This window comes from Lampetra fluviatilis, chromosome 69, assembly GCF_964198595.1.
Source record: "Lampetra fluviatilis chromosome 69, kcLamFluv1.1, whole genome shotgun sequence".
Classification (NCBI taxonomy): Eukaryota; Metazoa; Chordata; class Hyperoartia; order Petromyzontiformes; family Petromyzontidae; genus Lampetra; species Lampetra fluviatilis.
The window spans coordinates 1,325,073-1,342,995 of NC_136343.1; the positions used below are offsets into that span (position 1 = coordinate 1,325,073).

General features: G+C 53.3%; 1 protein-coding gene across 1 annotated transcript; it reads left to right on the top strand.

The window, feature by feature from the left end:
* The first annotated feature begins 582 nt into the window (after nt 1–582).
* Nucleotides 583–15,544, top strand: LOC144952699 (E3 ubiquitin/ISG15 ligase TRIM25-like). The gene is made up of 6 exons (XM_078883178.1): nt 583–1,149; nt 9,939–10,034; nt 10,950–11,183; nt 13,159–13,181; nt 13,655–13,749; nt 14,994–15,544. Exons 1-6 carry the CDS (start codon nt 583–585, stop codon nt 15,542–15,544), a joined length of 1,566 nt encoding a protein of 521 aa, XP_078739304.1.
* The last annotated feature ends 2,379 nt before the right edge of the window (nt 15,545–17,923 follow it).

A 17,923-nucleotide genomic window follows, 5' to 3' on the forward strand; every position in this document is an offset into this window, starting at 1 on the left:
GGAGGGTAGCTGTTGCTTGTGAGAGCATCTGCGTGGACAACAAGAGTGTTCATCGGGCCAAGATGGACCAACCTTCACAGAAGTGTGTTGACATGAGCTGAGTTAACAAGAGGTTAATTAAGATGAGGTGATTTGAGATGAGGTGAGCTGACTCTTTATCTAGCCACCTCTGGCGCCTAGACATCTCGGCCCGGTCACAAGCAAACACATTCCAGGGTGCGCCTCATGATATGCAAATCAAACTGAAAGACTTTGTACTTTAACCTGCCTCACATTTAGGTGGCTTGATCCTGGTTTAACGTCTCAGATGTCGCCAGAGACTGCATGAGCTATAGCTAGATACTGCCGGAGCTACAGGCAGAGATAGCGTGAGCTACAGCAAGAAGCTGTCTGAGCTACTGCCAGAGACTGTGCTACAGAAAGACTGCCTGAGCTACAGCCAGCGAATGCCTGAGCTACAGACAGAGACTGCCTGAGCTACATCCAGAAACTGCCTGAGCTGCAGCCAGCGACTGCCTGAGCTACAGACAGCGACTGCCTGAGCTCCATCCAGTGCCCGTCTCTGAGTGAAGCCACTGGGCCATGGCGAGTGCAGTTCCCAGTGGTAGCGAGGCTCCAGGGGAGTTGACCTGCCCCATCTGCCTGGACGCCTTCCGCTGCCCCTGCACGCTCAGCTGCGGCCACTCGTTCTGCCTCAAGTGCGTGGAGGGCGCCTGGGATGCGGCAGAGTCCTTGTCCTGCCCGCAGTGCCGAGTGACCTTCCCTCGGAGGCCCAAGCTGAACAAGAACGTGACGCTCACCAACCTCATCGAGCAGCTGCGAGTGGCTGAGCCCATGGCTGCCGATGCTGCTGCTTCTGCTGTTTGCTGCGATCATTGCAGGAAGCCCGCAGTGAAGACTTGCCTCAAGTGTGATTCGTCGTTCTGTATGAGCCACGTCGCGCCCCACCAGCAGTTGGCAAAGTTTAGTGACCATGTCCTGGTGTCACCTGGTGTGAACCTGGAGAATCGACGGTGCGCAGAGCATGGAGACGAATACCGCTTCTACTGCGTTAACGACGGACGCCTCGTCTGCAGGGACTGCACCATCACTGTGGATCATCGAGGCCACGAGCTCGTCACTCTGGAGTTGGAGCATGACAAACGAAAGGTGAGGAAGAGGTACTCACGGTCACCGAGTAGTACCCACGATACCGTAGCATCAGCTGATGAACTCTGTCATTGGCTCTCAACAGCAACATCTTATTATAACGAAACCACAGCGAGTGGCTCAGACTCATTTGAAAGTGGATTTAATATTTTACATGCCCGTCAATTTATTTTTTTAATTAGTGTTTTGAAGGGTAGATTCATAGTACAGTCGACCCTTCTGCATCGCGACTTTCCCCATGGCGGTTTCAATATATGGCGGGGTCGGCATAAGAAATGAAATGGGCATTTTTTGGGAGTTTTGGGGAGTTTTGTGAAAGGCGCAGACGACACGCGAAGGCCAGCAGATGACACCCAAAAAGTTTAGTAACTCATAAATGCATAAATTATATGTACAGTATTGTATAATATTAATATATTTTATATTTTAACTAGCTTGTTTGTCCATATGTAGTGACATAAGAAGGGAGGGGCTGCTGGGGGCTCTGGGTTCCCAGGTGGGTCCAGACGCTTAAGCCTCTGGGCGCCAGGCGTTGAGTTCCCAGGGGGTCCAGACGCTTAATCCCCTTGGCGCCGCCAAAGGGGGGGGCTGTGTGTGCTCTGTGGGATATCTGGGGGCGCACACGGCCCCACCCCTCGTTGTACCAGGCATAAAAGGAGAGCTCCCTGGACGATCGGGGCCCAGTTGTAACTCAAGACCCAAGACCCACGACCAGCCATCTGAAGACCCGGGGATGCTGTGAGAGCCAGCGCTGGGACTCTGGAACTCCCGACTCTACGACCTTGTGAGGGCGAGTTCCGGAGCGTAGCCAGAGTAGAGTATCTAGGCTGTGTAGCTAGGCTGTGTACCTAGGCTGTAACAGAGTATCAGGACTGTTGGACTGTTGGAGTGTTGTATTGTAATAAAGAAGTTACCTCTACAAGTGTCTCCGGAACCTGTTACATTTGGCGTCAGAAGTGGCAATGGAGACAAGAAGTAAGCCACGTACCTTCAGTCCTGACGGCGATGTTGAGGAGCAAGCGGCGACGGGGCAGCCAACTCGGGCCGACAGCGACGCTGCACCGCCGGCTCAGCAGTCGTCCACCATACCTGCCGATCTTCCTCCAGCGTCGGGAGCAGCAATGGAGGAAACGCTGCTTCGCCTCACCGAGCTGCTCCACGCCACCGTCTCCATCCTGGACGACATGCGTCGCTCACAGGCGGAGACAGCAGGGAGAGAGGAGGCGCAGCGGCCGCACCATCCCGCCGGCTCCCACACAAAGATGGCGGCCGTTCCCGCCGCAAATACATCCGGGTGTGTCGTCACTTCTGCGGGGGGAGCAGTGGCCGCTGGGAGCGACGTCACTTCCGGGCCCAGCGTGGGCCAACCCGATGACGCCGCGTCATCAGCGCTGCGTCCCTCACCGCCGGGTGACAGCGCTGCGAACGCGAAGCCAGCTTCAGCCGGGTTGCCAGGCAACGAAAGCTTGGCTCACGTCCAGCAACGCCTGCCGGCACTCAAGGCATTTTCTTCAGAGGGGGGTGAGTGGGCAGCGTTCGAACGCCGGTTCGTCTCTCTTATAGAGACGTCCGGCTGGTCGGAGTATGAAGCGCTCCAAGGCCTCCCGGCCATGCTCGACGACGACTCCCTCGCAGCACTCCTTACTGTGCCACGCGCAAAACGTGCCACGCTCACGGATGCCCTTCATCAGATGCGGCTGATTTATGGACCCCCATCCGAAGCACGTCACCGCTTCGATGCGAGGAGGAAGAAGGCCTCCGAGTCGGCGATGGGGTACCGCAGCGCGCTGCTGGCCATGGCAAAGGTTGCCTACCCTCGCATGGATGAAGACGCTGTGGAGTCACTCGTGCTGCAGAAGCTCATGAGCTTGGCCCGCCAGCTTCGAGTTGCCATGCCGACAGCCGACGACGACGACGACTTCACGTCGCTACGTGCTGCCAGGTGCATCCAAGCACACCTACATTGCGATGAGGACACGACCATCGCCGCCTGCGCAGGCCCACCTGATGCACAAGCCTATGACGTGCATTCGGGGCCTCATCAGGCCTTCGCAGCAACAGAAAATCGCGGATCGTCCAACTGGCGATCCCAGCGAGATCACCACCAGCGGGACCGGCCAACCTCGCGCCAGGACGGAGCGTCCATCGTCTGCCACAACTGTGGCCTTCGGGGCCATGTGGCGTCCGGCTGCCGGGTCCCCCGACGCCGGACTTCAGGACCTCCGGCGCCTCGGCCACCACCGTATCCTCGGCATACCCAGGCGAGTCACGACACCTCGCACTCTCGGCCCCCACTTACAACAAGCACGCACCCTCACACCACACAGGGGGGTCATGCTTCTGAGGAGGGGGATTCGGGCCCATCATTGAACAACCGGGCGCTCGGACCGGGTCAATGGTCCGAGTTGGCCCATAGGGTCGTTGCCGCTGCGGCAGGGTCCTCTGCCGTAGTGGGTTCCATCGAGGGCGTTGATGTTCGTATGTTGATCGATACGGGTGCGTCGGCGACCATCATTTCAGACATAATTTATAACATTTTGCCCGATATATGCCGTCCCTTGCAGCCAGTTGATGTGCCATGCTATGCCGCAAATGGGGGTTCGTTGGGCATCACCGGACGGATCAATGCTCAGATCCGCATTGCTGACGTCCAATTAGTTGGGCCCATTTTGGTCTCATCAACCCTCGCCGTTCCGTGCCTCCTCGGAACAGATTTCTTGGGGAAGATGCCCATTAAAATTCTCATTAACAAAGGGTGTATTGAGCTCCCCTCCGGCCGACGCATGGCCTTCCTACCCACACCCACTCGGTTGCACTCCGCATCTACGACGGTGCAGGCGTTGGCGGCGTGCACAATTCACATTCCTCCTGGCTCTCAGATGTTAGTTCCCCTCCGGTTTCGTAAACCCCTTGATTACGACGCGTTCATGGGGGGTGCTGTGATCGGGCCTTCGCGTTCAGCTGAGCGGGTCGTCGGTCCCCTCCTGCCTCCGTCGCGACCGATGGACCTGCCACTCGGACTCGCTCAAAACTCAAACGATTTTCATGACCCCCGCCCACGAACTCTCGTCCCAACGCGACGCCACTCACTTTTCCATCATGTATAGTGGGCGATTGGGGCGTGCGTTCATCCTGCATATATGTGTTTATACAGTGTTGTTCTGCATCGGTGACCACAGGAGGGGGAGAGGCGCTTTCTTCTCATTTTTTTTTCTTGATTTGTCACACACTCATTCTGATGGTTAACAAATAATTTCTTGTACAATTGTATTTTTTTTTGACAGCCGGGTCGGCTGGAGGCTACGTAGAGGGGGGTAATGTAGTGACATAAGAAGGGAGGGGCTGCTGGGGGCTCTGGGTTCCCAGGTGGGTCCAGACGCTTAAGCCTCTGGGCGCCAGGCGTTGAGTTCCCAGGGGGTCCAGACGCTTAATCCCCTTGGCGCCGCCAAAGGGGGGGGCTGTGTGTGCTCTGTGGGATATCTGGGGGCGCACACGGCCCCACCCCTCGTTGTACCAGGCATAAAAGGAGAGCTCCCTGGACGATCGGGGCCCAGTTGTAACTCAAGACCCAAGACCCACGACCAGCCATCTGAAGACCCGGGGATGCTGTGAGAGCCAGCGCTGGGACTCTGGAACTCCCGACTCTACGACCTTGTGAGGGCGAGTTCCGGAGCGTAGCCAGAGTAGAGTATCTAGGCTGTGTAGCTAGGCTGTGTACCTAGGCTGTAACAGAGTATCAGGACTGTTGGACTGTTGGAGTGTTGTATTGTAATAAAGAAGTTACCTCTACAAGTGTCTCCGGAACCTGTTACACATACAAGGACGGGTGTATATTGCAGTAAATCTGAAATATTCAATAGAAAAATTGTTCAGCTCATGATTATTAATGAGGGCAGGGGGGGAGGTTGCCCATGTGGAGTGACGTAACCCGCTAATGGTTATTGGGGAGGGGTGCGGCATGTGGAGTGACGTCACCCGTTCATGATTATTTATGAGGTGGGGGGAGTCCATGTGGATGACCCCACCTGTTCATGAATATTAATGAGGGGGGTTGGCCTCATTTGGAGTGACGTCACGCGCGGGACTCACAGATCATAAATATACACAATTTGTTTTAAGTTACATTTTTTTAAAATTTAGTTTGCAAAAAGAACTGCGGTTCTATGCGCTGGTTTGGAGGACACCAAGCGTGTTTACGGCAGTGACCTCGCAGTGATATTTATATCTCGCGTTTCTCGTATATTTTTGTACCGCTTCGCTCACCAAGGGGACCAAGGGGACCAAAACATTTTACGCGTTTTTTTTAGATCATGGGGGGCCTGCGCCCCTAACCCCCACGAGGTGGAAGGGTCGACTGTATACAGGTGTAGAGGAGTAAAATGGGGACGTGACGTCAGATGTGCCGTTCAGTGCGATGACGTCACGTCTCCTAGGCTACTTAAGGGATACCCCGTGACGTAAGCGGGGTCACTGTGGGAACGGGTAAAGTAAACAGGGTGAAGAGGGAACCAGGGGTAGAGAGAGGGATCGAATAGGGAGTCTGGGGAGAAGCCGTTGGTAGCCGTAGAGGTGCTTCTCTCTCCGATCAGTGGAGTCGGCAGAGTCCACGATCAGACACGAGAGAGAGAGACCGGAGCTAGCCGGCAGGGACCCAGACTCAGAGTAGGACCCCTAGCCCCTGGGAGTTGTGTACCCTGTGTAATATTGATAAGCTTTAATAAACCCTGGCGAAAGCCCTTAACTTACCTCCGTCTCCGAGTACGTCCGTCGGAACTTCTCTACAACTGGTGTCAGAGTATCTGCACTGCGCTACCATGTTTACATCGGGAGCGGAGCGCAAGAACCCAGCGACGGGACGATCGGAGGATGAAGATTGTGGGGAGGAGGCTTTGGCAGTGACCACGGCATCCGGGGCTCCGGTGACAGGCCCCGGCAAGACGACGGGCGGGGGTGCCAGCTCGCCGCCGCCGCCGGAGACGGGGAGCGCCCCCGCAGACCTGCTGAAGCAGCTCCTGCAGGCGATGGCGCAGCTCTGCGCCTGTCTCGACATCGCGGAGGCGAAGTTGGATGCACCCGGCCCGCACTCGGGACGGGAGCAACTGTCAACCGCCGGGACGCCGCGAGAGGCGGCCGCCATCTTGGCTGCGACGCCCCAGCTGGCCGCCATTTTGCCTGCGACGTTGCCACCGGCGGCCATGTTGGTTGGGCGCCTCAGGCGGTCGCCATTTTGGCTACGACGCGACAGGCGGCGGCCAATGTTCATGCGACGCCGCACGTCGGCGCCATGGCTGCCATGGCGACCGCGACGCCGTTCTCCACCGCGGGTGCCGCCGCGACTTCGCAGCACGCCACGTGCGCGGGGGCTGCCGTCGGCGACGCCACAGCTCCACACCATGCTGCACCCGCCGGGGGAGCCCCAGAGTCCAGGGCTCCGCACCTCGCCGCACCACGGGAGTTGCCGAGGGTGCTGCCGTGGTTCCGGGCATCGCCGTGCAGGCGGGGTGCGCTGCGGGTGTCGCCGCGGCCCCGTGCATCGCTGCCGCAGCTCCGCACGACGCCGCGCGTGGAAGTTGACGCAGTTCCACGCGTCGCCGTGCCTGCGGGATTTGGCGCGCCCGCCACCGCGGCTCCACACGTCGCCGCGGCCGCGGGGTGGGCCGAGGGTCACGCCGGGGCACCGCACCTCGCTGTGCATGCAGGTTTTGCCGCCAGCGACGCCGCACCAGGTTGCTATTTTGCCGCGATCGTGGTGGGGGCCGCCGGCAACGCCGCGGCCCCGCACCTCATGGTGCCTGGGTGTTGCCATGCCGACGCAGCGGCTCTGCATCTCGCCACGGGATGGGCAGCAGGAGCCGCCACTCGGGCCGGCGCGTGCCTGGCAGGAGCAGCGTTGGGCTGCTGGGCTGCTGCAGCTCTCCCGGGGCCTGTCACCAGCTGGCGCGGTGCCTGCCCTGGCGATTCGTGCCACATGGGGAGGCGTGCGCTCTGTTGACGGCCTGTGGGACCGCTGCCGGCGGCCTCCAGCCCTCATCGCCAAATTGTGTTATGTTGGCGTGTTTTGTCTAGACTGCCCAATTGTCGGTTTTGGTGTGGTTTGTCTGGGCTTCTCAATTGTTGTTTGTTGGTGTGTATTGTCTGGGCCATCGCGATTCCGCCTTTGTATTGATGGCAGCGCGTGATAAGAGTTTCAAGGTTTTGAAATTTGATTGATTGTTGTCATGCTGCCTGGATGTTGTCGGTTGGTTGTGAATATGTTGGTTTGTGGTTCTGGGACTTCTCTACTTTTATATCATTTACAGCCGAGTCGGCTGCATTATTTTTTTCACAGGGGGGGGGGGTAATGTAGAGGAGTAAAATGGGGACGTGACGTCAGGTGTACCGTTCAGTGCGATGACGTCCCGTCTCCTAGGGTACTTAAGGGATACCCCGTGACGTAAGCGGGGTCACTGTGGGAACGAGTAGAGTAAGCAGGGTAAAGAGGGAACCAGGGGTAGAGAGAGGGATCGAATAGGGAGTCTGGGGAGAAGCCGGTGGTAGCCGTAGAGGTGCTTCTCTCTTTGGTCGGTGGAGTCGGCAGAGTCCACGATCCGACACGAGAGAGAGAGACCGGAGCTAGCTGGCAGGGACCCAGACTCAGAGTAGGACCCCTAGCCCCTGGGAGTTGTGTACCCTGTGTAATATTGATGAGCTTTAATAAACCCTGGCGAAAGCCCTTAACTTACCTCCGTCTCCGAGTATGTCCGTCGGAACCTCTCTACACAGGTGTAGTGGGTTAAATTCAGGCGCACACTGGAACTTTGGAGGCAACACTATTTATTAGGTAACGTAACAATTAACACTTAACATAACGACTTAAGGTGGTAGCCACCTTTCCTAACTTAACCAACACACGGGGATACTACATCACTGGACTAGGACAGTCCAACATGCTGCCTGGTCCACTCGCGGCTACCGGAGATCTTCATCCCAGAGATGACCCAGCAGAACAGCCCAGAACAGCACAGCTCTCCGTCCACGCCCCGCTTATAACCACTCTGGCGTAGCCGGCTCCGCCCCAGGCCACATTCCCCCCTGAGGCCCCTGGCCCCCCTTTATCCGGTCACGTGTCCTGTTGGGTTCACGCAGAGTGTCACGGCCCAACACGACCCCCGTGACACCTGCCGACAGCTGTGAGGGTCGCTGGCCCCCGAGATCTCTCCCGGCTGTATCCCGACTGCAGGGGTCTCGCCACTCCCCGACCCCTCGCTGCTGTGCAAACCGCCCCGGCTACCGCTGGGCTCATCGATTACGGGGCAAGGACTATCGTCTGATGGTTCCCCTCCCTGGGTCCCCGCTCCTCGGGTTTGCGTGAAGGGCATGGCTCGTCACCGGCTTCTGTATGCCCGTTAACACGGCGTTGCTTCTCCTTCAATGAAACGCAATGCCTCCCCTCACGCAGCCCCGCACAGCACTTACACGCTGCGGGCGTACGTACACACTCCCTCTTTACACAGCCCCACGCAGCATTCGTCTCAACACCGAATACCCACGTTACGATCGCACACCTTTGGAGCACTGATTACACACGCCGCGAGCATACGCACACACCGCACCGCACCCGTTCACACTCCCTCTTTACACAGCCCCACGCAGCACTCGTCTCAACACCGAATACCCACGTTACGAGCGCACATCGGTGCGCTCGTAACGTGTGGGCGCACGCCGGCGCGGTGGCTTGCGGGCGCCTTTGTTATGCCAATCAGCCGCGGTTTCCGTAACAAAGCCTCGCTGTGGGCTGCTTCGCGCCGGTGGTTCCTGAGCACTCCGCCACGCCAATCAGCTGCCCCCCCCCTCTGGCTTCCCCTTAGTTCATGGCTGTGGCCCCCCTGCCGGCCTTGTTGATACGTGTGTGTGGGGGAGGGTGCGTTTTAACCGTGGTGGCTGGACAGCCCTCGCCGTGACCATACAATCTCAACCTGGTCACAGCGCCGCAGTGCGAACCAGCATCGGGGGAGGCCGCCCAATTCCCTGGCCGCAGGAAACCGTGAAGATTGTCCCTATGAGGGCTTTCGGGTAAAAACCGGCCAGCCAGGTGACCTCTCCTCGGAGCTCTATGGGGGGGGGGGGGGAAATGCGTGAGGGTGTGTTTATGTGGGAGGTGGTGAGGGCGAAGTGGGGTTGGCCCCATCGCTTGGTGGTGGCGAGGTCGTAGATGGGGGCGCCCGCCGAGCGGCTTCGTGGCGGCGGCATCACACAGCCCCCACACCGAGCCAATACAGTAGTGTCGTTCTACGACACTACACAAGCATCAGGGTCGGGTTCGAACCCACGACCTCCTATTTCGCAGGCAAGGCAGATAACATCTCACCATTCTGGTGCCTTGTCCACCCACTTCTCAGATAGCGCCGCCCACGACTCGGATAGCCCCGCCCACTACTCGTCTAGCCCCACCCCCCACTCGGGTAGCCCCACCCACCACTCTGATATCCCTGCTCATTACTCAGGTAGCCCCGCCCACTACTCCAGTAGCCCTGCCCACTGCTCAGGTAGCCATGCCCACTGCTCAGGTAGCCCCACCCACTGCTTAGGTAGCTCTGTCCACTTCTTAGGTAGCTCCACCCACAACTTAGGAAGCCCTGCGCACATTTGAGCTCCTCGTGAAATTAGTTCCCTGCAGCGCTTGCTCCCCCAGCCTCCATCGCTGCACCGGAGCTACTGCTCCCGTCACTGTGGAGGGATTTACGTGGAGTTGGGGTGAGAGAGGACGCTCAGAGAGTGAGTGGAGTCTCCCCTGGTGACGTCTCTCACAGAAACAAGTGGGAGAGGAGACGCAGGCGGTGGAGGAGAAGAGGAAGGAGGCGGAGGAGTCCGTGAGGCGGATGGAGGCCGCTCGCAAGGTCGTGCAGGTACCAAGTCCGGGGTAGGGTTTGTGATGGAGGACAACTCCATTCATTCACGTGGACTTCCATTTGCTCTAAACACATTGTGGGACTAAAGACAAACTGATTAATACACCTCAATAATCAGGATGAGAAAAGTTGTGGTTCTCATCTCCGCTGAGAAACACAATCAGTGGTGGAAATTCAAGATTCCCATATCCCCTTACAGTTTACCACATCAACGACTGCGAACTATAGTGGTCAGATGAGGTGGTATGTACCTCTTATCCAATTATCTGGTAGCAGAGTTGGTGGATCACACACAGACTATACTCTTTGGTTATTTCGGTAAAGCCACGTAGGTATAAAATAAAATAAATCACGAAGTTTCGGGCGCAACACAAGCATCCGTCATCAGGTGGGAAAGGCTGTTGTACACCATCTTTCTGAAACCAATCAGGATTTAGGGTGGCCAGGTGGCTGTATAGCAAGTGGTTTCATGATCCCCTCTCTTCATCCATACATATGTGGTTTTTCTCTCACAATACATCCATTTAAAGAGGAATTGGCCTAGCTTCCCATTTCATTCAGGCTCTACATGCTGAAGGCTAATTACAGACTTCCCTTTGCTTCATGCGAAGGTAAACAAAGCATAGTCCTGATAGCCTTGCACAATGAGAATGCCACGGAAGCTAAATGTACTCATGATGGTATTTTATTATGTCATTGTCAAACAGCCCCCGCCAGTTAAGGCGAATCGTGTTGTACTGAAAATGCACAGTGGCGTTATCAGAGGCAGAAGTAGAAGGAGGCCTCAGTGCTGCAGACTCATATCACTGTCTGGACACGTTCACAGTTGTACTCAGCTCACACCGACCTGAATGTCATTTCACAGAGGACCAGAATTTAATGAACAGAGATGGCATATATTTCTCTTTGCAGGGATCCATGACAGTTGAAAAGGCCTCAATCTCGGTCAGATTCATCCGCGCGAGAGCAGCGTGGGATGTGGAGGAGAAGGCGGCTTTAGAGCAAGTGGAGAAGAAAGGGCGCAAGCTCCTGTCCCAGATCGAGAAGGAGATCGCTCGCTACCAGCGCGAGATCAGCGAGCTCCAGGCAGCAGCCACTCGCCTGCAGGCCCTAGCGCAGGAGAGGGACTCGCTCGCGTTCCTGCAGGTGAGCGATGAGTCTCCAGTGTCGCTATTGGCACAGAGCCCTCTCACCAGCAGCAGCAGCAGCAGAGGGAAGCTCCTGAATGAGAGATCGCTTCCACTGGGCTTGTGAACACAGCTCCACTCATTGATTCGCATCACAGCTCCAGTGACTGCCATTTGGAAGCCCAGCTCATATTTTCTCAGTTAAATGAATTATATCTCCTATTCTTTAACCGATTCCCATTAAGTTTGTTTCATTGTGATTATAAACTAAATGTTATTGGAATTGCATTTTTAAATAAACCTTACAATAACAGCAATAACAATGTACACGGTAATCATGATTATCATCAGCCATGATCTATCCACTGATGGATGAAGGCCTCCCCAAGCAGTTGCCACATCTCTTGATGCCGCGATGCAACAATCCACCAGCGCCTGCTCACGAGCCGATGTCATCTCTGCTTCCTACTTTGTGTACCTCCTCTTGGATGCGCTACCTTCAATGTTTCTATTATGGAAGCTAAAATAAATACGAGGTCTCATACGCGTATTAATGACATTCTTGTGTATTCACCACCACTTCTGTAAGACCTGCCACGTGTGCATTGACGACAGAAATTAATCTCAACACTGATTAATATCAACTGGTCTCACTCTGAAATAGTTGCCCTACAAATCAGTGTTGGTCCTCATAGGGGTGGCAAGATGTTAACTATCTCGCCTGGTATACCGAAGGTCGGGAATTTGATCCCAACACTGACGACCTTATACATTGGAGTTTTCATGTCTCTTTCCATGGTCTCATAGATTTTTCCCTGGGTCCTCCAGTTTTTCACACGTGCGTTTAGAGTATTGAGCTGCTATAAATTCCCACGTGATGAACCACTTCGTGAGCTATCATTTGTGGCCAGGTCGCTTCTGAAGAGCTCTATCGCTCAGTGGGCCTTACATGTAAATTTTTTAAATAGTAGTTTATATTTCGATTTAAAGCTTTCGTGACTGCAGGGATTCATCTTCTTGGTTCTTTCGGTAAAGTCACGTAGAAGGAAAATAATAAAATAATAAAAATAAAACATAAATTAAATAATTCTCACGACGTTTCGGTCACAACGCAAGCAGCCGTCTTTAGGTGGAGAACAGGTCTGTCGAGAGACAGAGTCTGAATGGCACGCCCCAGGCTTGGAGCGACTATTTATGATGGGATGGAGGGGCGAAGAGCGTCTTGACAAAAAAATTTGCATATCAAGAGGAATTCGTTTAGCATTAGAAGACTTTACATCAGCAGAGGTTAGTGTAAATGCGATTGGTAATACCAATCGCATTTCCTTCTACGTGACTTTACCGAAAGAAACAAGAAGATACATCCCTGCAGTCACGAAAGCTTTAAATCGAAATTTAACCTCCACTACGGGGTGGGTTTCCACAAAACTTTAAAATGCTTCAACAAGCTCCGGTATAAGAAGGCTCAGCTAATCGAGTCTCTCACCTTTCTGAAGAGATGCCGCGACTCTAAGGTAATACCAATCGCATTTACACTAACCTCTACTGCTGTAACTTCTTCTAATGCTAAACGAATTCCTCTTGATACGCAAATTATTTTGTCAAGACGCTCTTCGCCCCTCCATCCCAGCATAAATAGTCGCTCCACGCCTGGGGCGTGCCATTCAGACTCTTCTCTCGACAGACCTGTTCTCCACCTAAAGACGGCTGCTTGCGTTGTGGCAGAAACGTCGTGAGAATCATTTTATTATGTTTTATTTTTATTATTTTCCTTCTACGTGACTTTACGAAAGAACCAAGAAGATAGTAGTTTATAGTTGACTTTCAACTGGTCTCACTGAAATATTTGCCCCGTAAGTCAGTGTTGGTGATCATGGGGTCATAAGCAAATACTTTGGAGTTTACATTCCACCCACGGTGTTGCAGTGGGAACTCCACTGATCACAAGGGATTGGAGGTAGAGTCACAGTAACGCATATCTCTTTCTCCCATAGGGGCACCTGGAGGAGACTTGCAGGTAAAGACGACTATCACTCACGACTCGACACACGACAACATGGGACTGATTGTGGGGTGCGGGCAGTGAGACATTGGCTGTGTGGGGATGTTGTGTGTAGTGAATGCTGTGTGATGGTGCCGTATGTGGTGAAGCTCTGTGTGGTGATGCTGTGTGATGAGGCTGTGTGGTGAAGCTGTGTGATGATGCTGTGTGGTGATGATGTTGTGTAATGAGGCTGTGTGTAATGATGCTGTGTGTGGTAATGCTGTGTGGTAATGCTGTGTGATTATGCTATGTGTGATGAAGCTGTGTTTTGATACCGTGCGTGGTTATGCTGTGTGTGGTAATAGTAATTCTGTGTGGTGATTCTGTAATTGTGAGATGAGTGATTATGCTTTGTTTAATGAGTGCCTGTGAGATGGAGCTGTGATGATCCTGTGAGTGACGATGCTCTGCGTGAGACAGTAGCCATGTCTGTTCTGCTTTCACAGGACAGGGAGGGTTACAGCAGATCCACCCTCAGCTCCCACCCAAGAGGACATTGCCTCACTGAAAGTCCTGGAGACAACTGGAGTCAAACTCCTGTGTGAGTTATTCAGTGTGAATCATGGGTGATGGGGCCATCTTGACAATAAATTATCCCCATGTGTGTGCACGAGGTCGACTCAGACTCAAATAATTACATGGTATTTTATTAACATCACCACTAGGGAGACAAAGGCCGCCAGGCGTAGTGCTGGCCACCCACCCCTTCGTGTGTCGTGCCAGCCTTCAACGGTGCTTATTTACCCCCAGTCTGTAAAGGCTACACGGGGGATGTCTTTGTTTACATCCTGGAACCTGATGCGGTGTGTAAACAAACTCGCCACTAGGAGACCAAGGTGGATGGGCGTGGTGCTGGCCATTCACCTCGTGTGCCATGCCAGCCTTCATAGACTCTCACGGACAGCACTTGTCCAAATTGTCTGTGAAGGCTACACAGGGGATCTTTGTCTTTGTTCACATCCCATTGCAGGACCCTATTGAACAACACTGAGACTCAGTGTGGTGTTCTTGGGTAAATAATCAGCATTACGAGCCAGAGGTAATTGTGATGTTGAGATGCAGTGTGTGCCTGTGAATGTGTCTGTGCATTTGTGCATGGGGGAGCGGTGGCATAGTGGTTACCACGTTGCACTACGAACCCAGTTACCTGGGTTTGATTACCCGCCATGGCTAACATCAGTGGCAGGTGATACCTGATTCAGTTCTGGGCCTCTGCGAGGCAGTTTCAACCTCAAATGAGTTCCTTATGCTGGTAATGGTCATAATGATGGTGATAGTGGTCGTGATGAGGATGGTCGTAATTATGCTGTTAGTGATGTGAGTGATGGGAATGGTGATGGTGTTGTTCGTGGTGATATCAGTGATGGTCGTGATGGTAATGATGGTGACATTGGAGATAATATAGGTGGTGATGGTTGTGATGGTTTTGCTGATGTCGCTGATGGTCGTAGTAATGATGATATTGGTTACGTTGATGCTGGTCGTTTTGGTTATTTTGGTGATAGTGATGAAGATGGTGGTGATTGTTTGTGATGGTCCTAGTGGTGGTGCTTATTGCGATAGTGATGTTGTTGATGTTCATAGTGTTGATGATGTGGGTGATGGTGATGTATATATTGTTGTCATCGATGATATTGATGACGAGGATGCTTGGTGATGTGTATGTTTGTGATGTTATTGTTGATGGTATAGATAATGGTTGGTGATGGTAATGTTGATGGTGGTGATGGTGGATGATGGTGATGACAGTGTTCTGTAGTGATGTTGTCATCGCTGTTGTCACAGACGGATGCTCACCGACTCTGGACACAAACTCAGCTCATAACTACCTCCAGATCTCCTCGGATCTCAGGACGATGACGCTGACCGGTGGCGCCCAGGGTCGCCCCTATCACCCACACCGGTTTAATAGCTTTGCACAAGCCCTGTGCTGTGAGAGCTTCTCGTCGGGCCACCACTACTGGGAGGTGGACGTGGGGGACGTGGAGTGGTGGCGGGTGGGAGTCGTGTACGGGACGATCCCACGGAAAGGGAGTGGTGCTGCACAGCGGCTGGGAGGGAGCAACGCGTCCTGGTGTTTAGAGAAATGTGACAAAAACTTCTCAGTGTTTCATGGTGGAGTGAAGACCGCACTGTCGGTGAGGGGGGCCCCCTCCCCCCGCAGAATCGGTCTTCACCTGCACTGGGAGGGGGGGCTCCTGGCGTTTCACCGCACCGACTCCATGGAGGTGATCCACGAGGTTAGGCAGAGATTCTTGCAGCCTTTCTACCCTGGGATGTGGGTGTGGCGTTTTAATGAACCATTGAAGATCGTGGATCTGAGTCGTGCATCCTGAGGATTAGGACAGATAGAAACCCAATAAATCGAGACAGAAACCCAAGAAACCGAGACAGAAACCCAAGAAACAGAGGAGAGGGGTGATAGTGAGGAGAGGGCGAAGTGATAGTGAGGGGAAGGTGGAACGGAGGGTGAAGGAAGTTGAGCGTTAGGGGAGGGTGAGGTAAGGTGAGGGTTAGGGGAGGGTGGGCTGATGGGAGGGTGAGCTTAAAATTGAGGAGTGAGGTGAGCATGGAAGGGGAGAGTAAGGTTCAGGTTGGTGTGCGTGAGCGATGTCGCTGGTTCAGTACAAATCGCCGGTGTGGAAGTTTGAGGGATTTGAATTAAATCTGAGTGGGGAATCAGCGCAGCCCCAGAGTCTGTGTGGCCGCTCCTTCACCTGCAGTGCACGCTCGCGTCACCACGCCTCCCAATCCCTGTGATTCACCATCATCACCCCATCATCACTATCATCAACATCATCACCAACAGCATTATCACCACCACCATCACTATCATCATCCACCATCACCATGATTACTTTCAAAACCACCAAAACCAACATAATCACCATCACCACCAACATCATCACAATAATCACAATCATCATCAACATTATCATCATCATGATCATCAATACCACAAAAACCACCATAATCATCATCACCAACATCATCATCACCACCATCACTATCACCGTGAAAACCATCATCACCTCATCACCATTTCACCATTATTACTACCACTACCACCTTCGTCACAATCATCGCCATCATCATTACCATCACCATTACTATCGTCACCGCCATCATCATCATCATCTCCCTTCCTCCTTCGCAAATCCCATATCTCCACAAGAAACATTAAAGACATAATACACACCACGTATCGTTTTAGTCACCACATTATTCGCAGGCACGGCCTTTTGGGAGTGCCTAATTGAAGCGGCATTTAGTTCAACGCAAGCAACAGTGTCTCATCAGCAGCAGAGTCAGGCTCGCGTGAAGCAATGTATGATTGTTGAACTTATTTCGCATCGTACATAGCCAACGTACGTAGCCAACCATGCTTATCGGAGGTGCAATGCTGGCGAATTTTCCAGATGTTCATCAGAATCAGGGTTTTATTCGCCATGAAAATTCGCACAGACAAGGAATTTACTTTGGCAGGAAGGTGCATACATTCAACATATAGGAATCTTAAATCTTAAATAAATCGTGCACAAGTCTAACTATACTAAAGGTACAAAGTCTAACTAATACTAAGGGGCTAAAGTATGTAAAGATTTTGAATAAAATAAAATATATAATATAAAATAGCTATAATATACAATATAAACATACAGAAATACAAATAGGATAACATAGTGTAAATATGGCAAGGTGTCATTATGCAGATAAATTGTTAAAGTCAGTGTGAGCCCTTGGCCTTGTTGAAGAGGCCAGCAGTGGATGGGAAGAAACTGTTTTTGTGGCGTGAGGTTTTCGTCCTGATGAACCGCAGCCTTCTGCCAGAGGGGAGTAGCTGGAACAGAGAGTGTCCAGGGTGGGAGGAGTCGGCCACAATCTTCCTCGCTCGCCTCAGGGTCCTCGAGGTGTGCAGGTCCTCGAGGGTAGGCAGATTGCAGCCAATCACCTTCTCAGCAGTGTGGATGATACGCTGCAGTCTGCTCTTGTCATTGTCAGTGGCAGCAGCGTACCAGATGGTGATGGAGAAGGTGAGGATGGACTCAATGATGGCTGTGTAGAAGTGCACCATCATTGTCTTTGGCAGGTCGAATTTCTTCAGCTGCCGTAGGAAATACATCCTCTGTTGTGCTCTCTTTATGAGGGAGCTGATGTTCAGTTCCCACTTAAAGTCCTGGGAGAGGATAGTGCCCAGGAAGCGGAAGGACTCCACAGTGTTGACTGAGGAGTCGTACAGGGTGATGGGGGTGAGTGGGACTGTATTCTTCCTGAAGTCCACAACCATCTCCACTGTCTTAAGAGCATTACGCTCTAAGTTGTTCTAGCTACACCAGGTCACCAAGTTGTCAGCTTCCCACCTATAGTCAGACTCATCCCCACCAGAGATGAGCCCAATGAGGGTGGTGTCGTCCGCAAACTTCAAAAGTTTGACGGACAGATGACTGGAGGTGCAGCTGTTGGTGTACAGGGAGAAGAGCAGAGGGGAAAGGACGCAGCCCTGAGGAGATCCGGTACTGATGGACCGGGAGTCAGAGACTTGTGTTCCCAGCCTAATGCACTGCTTCCTGTCAGACAGGAAGTCTGTGATCCACCTGCAGGTGGAGTCGGGCACGTTCAGCTGGGAGAGCTTGTCCTGAAGCAGGGCAGGGATGATGGTGTTGAAAGCAGAGCTGAAGTCCACAAACAGGATCCTGGCATAGGATGCTGGGGAG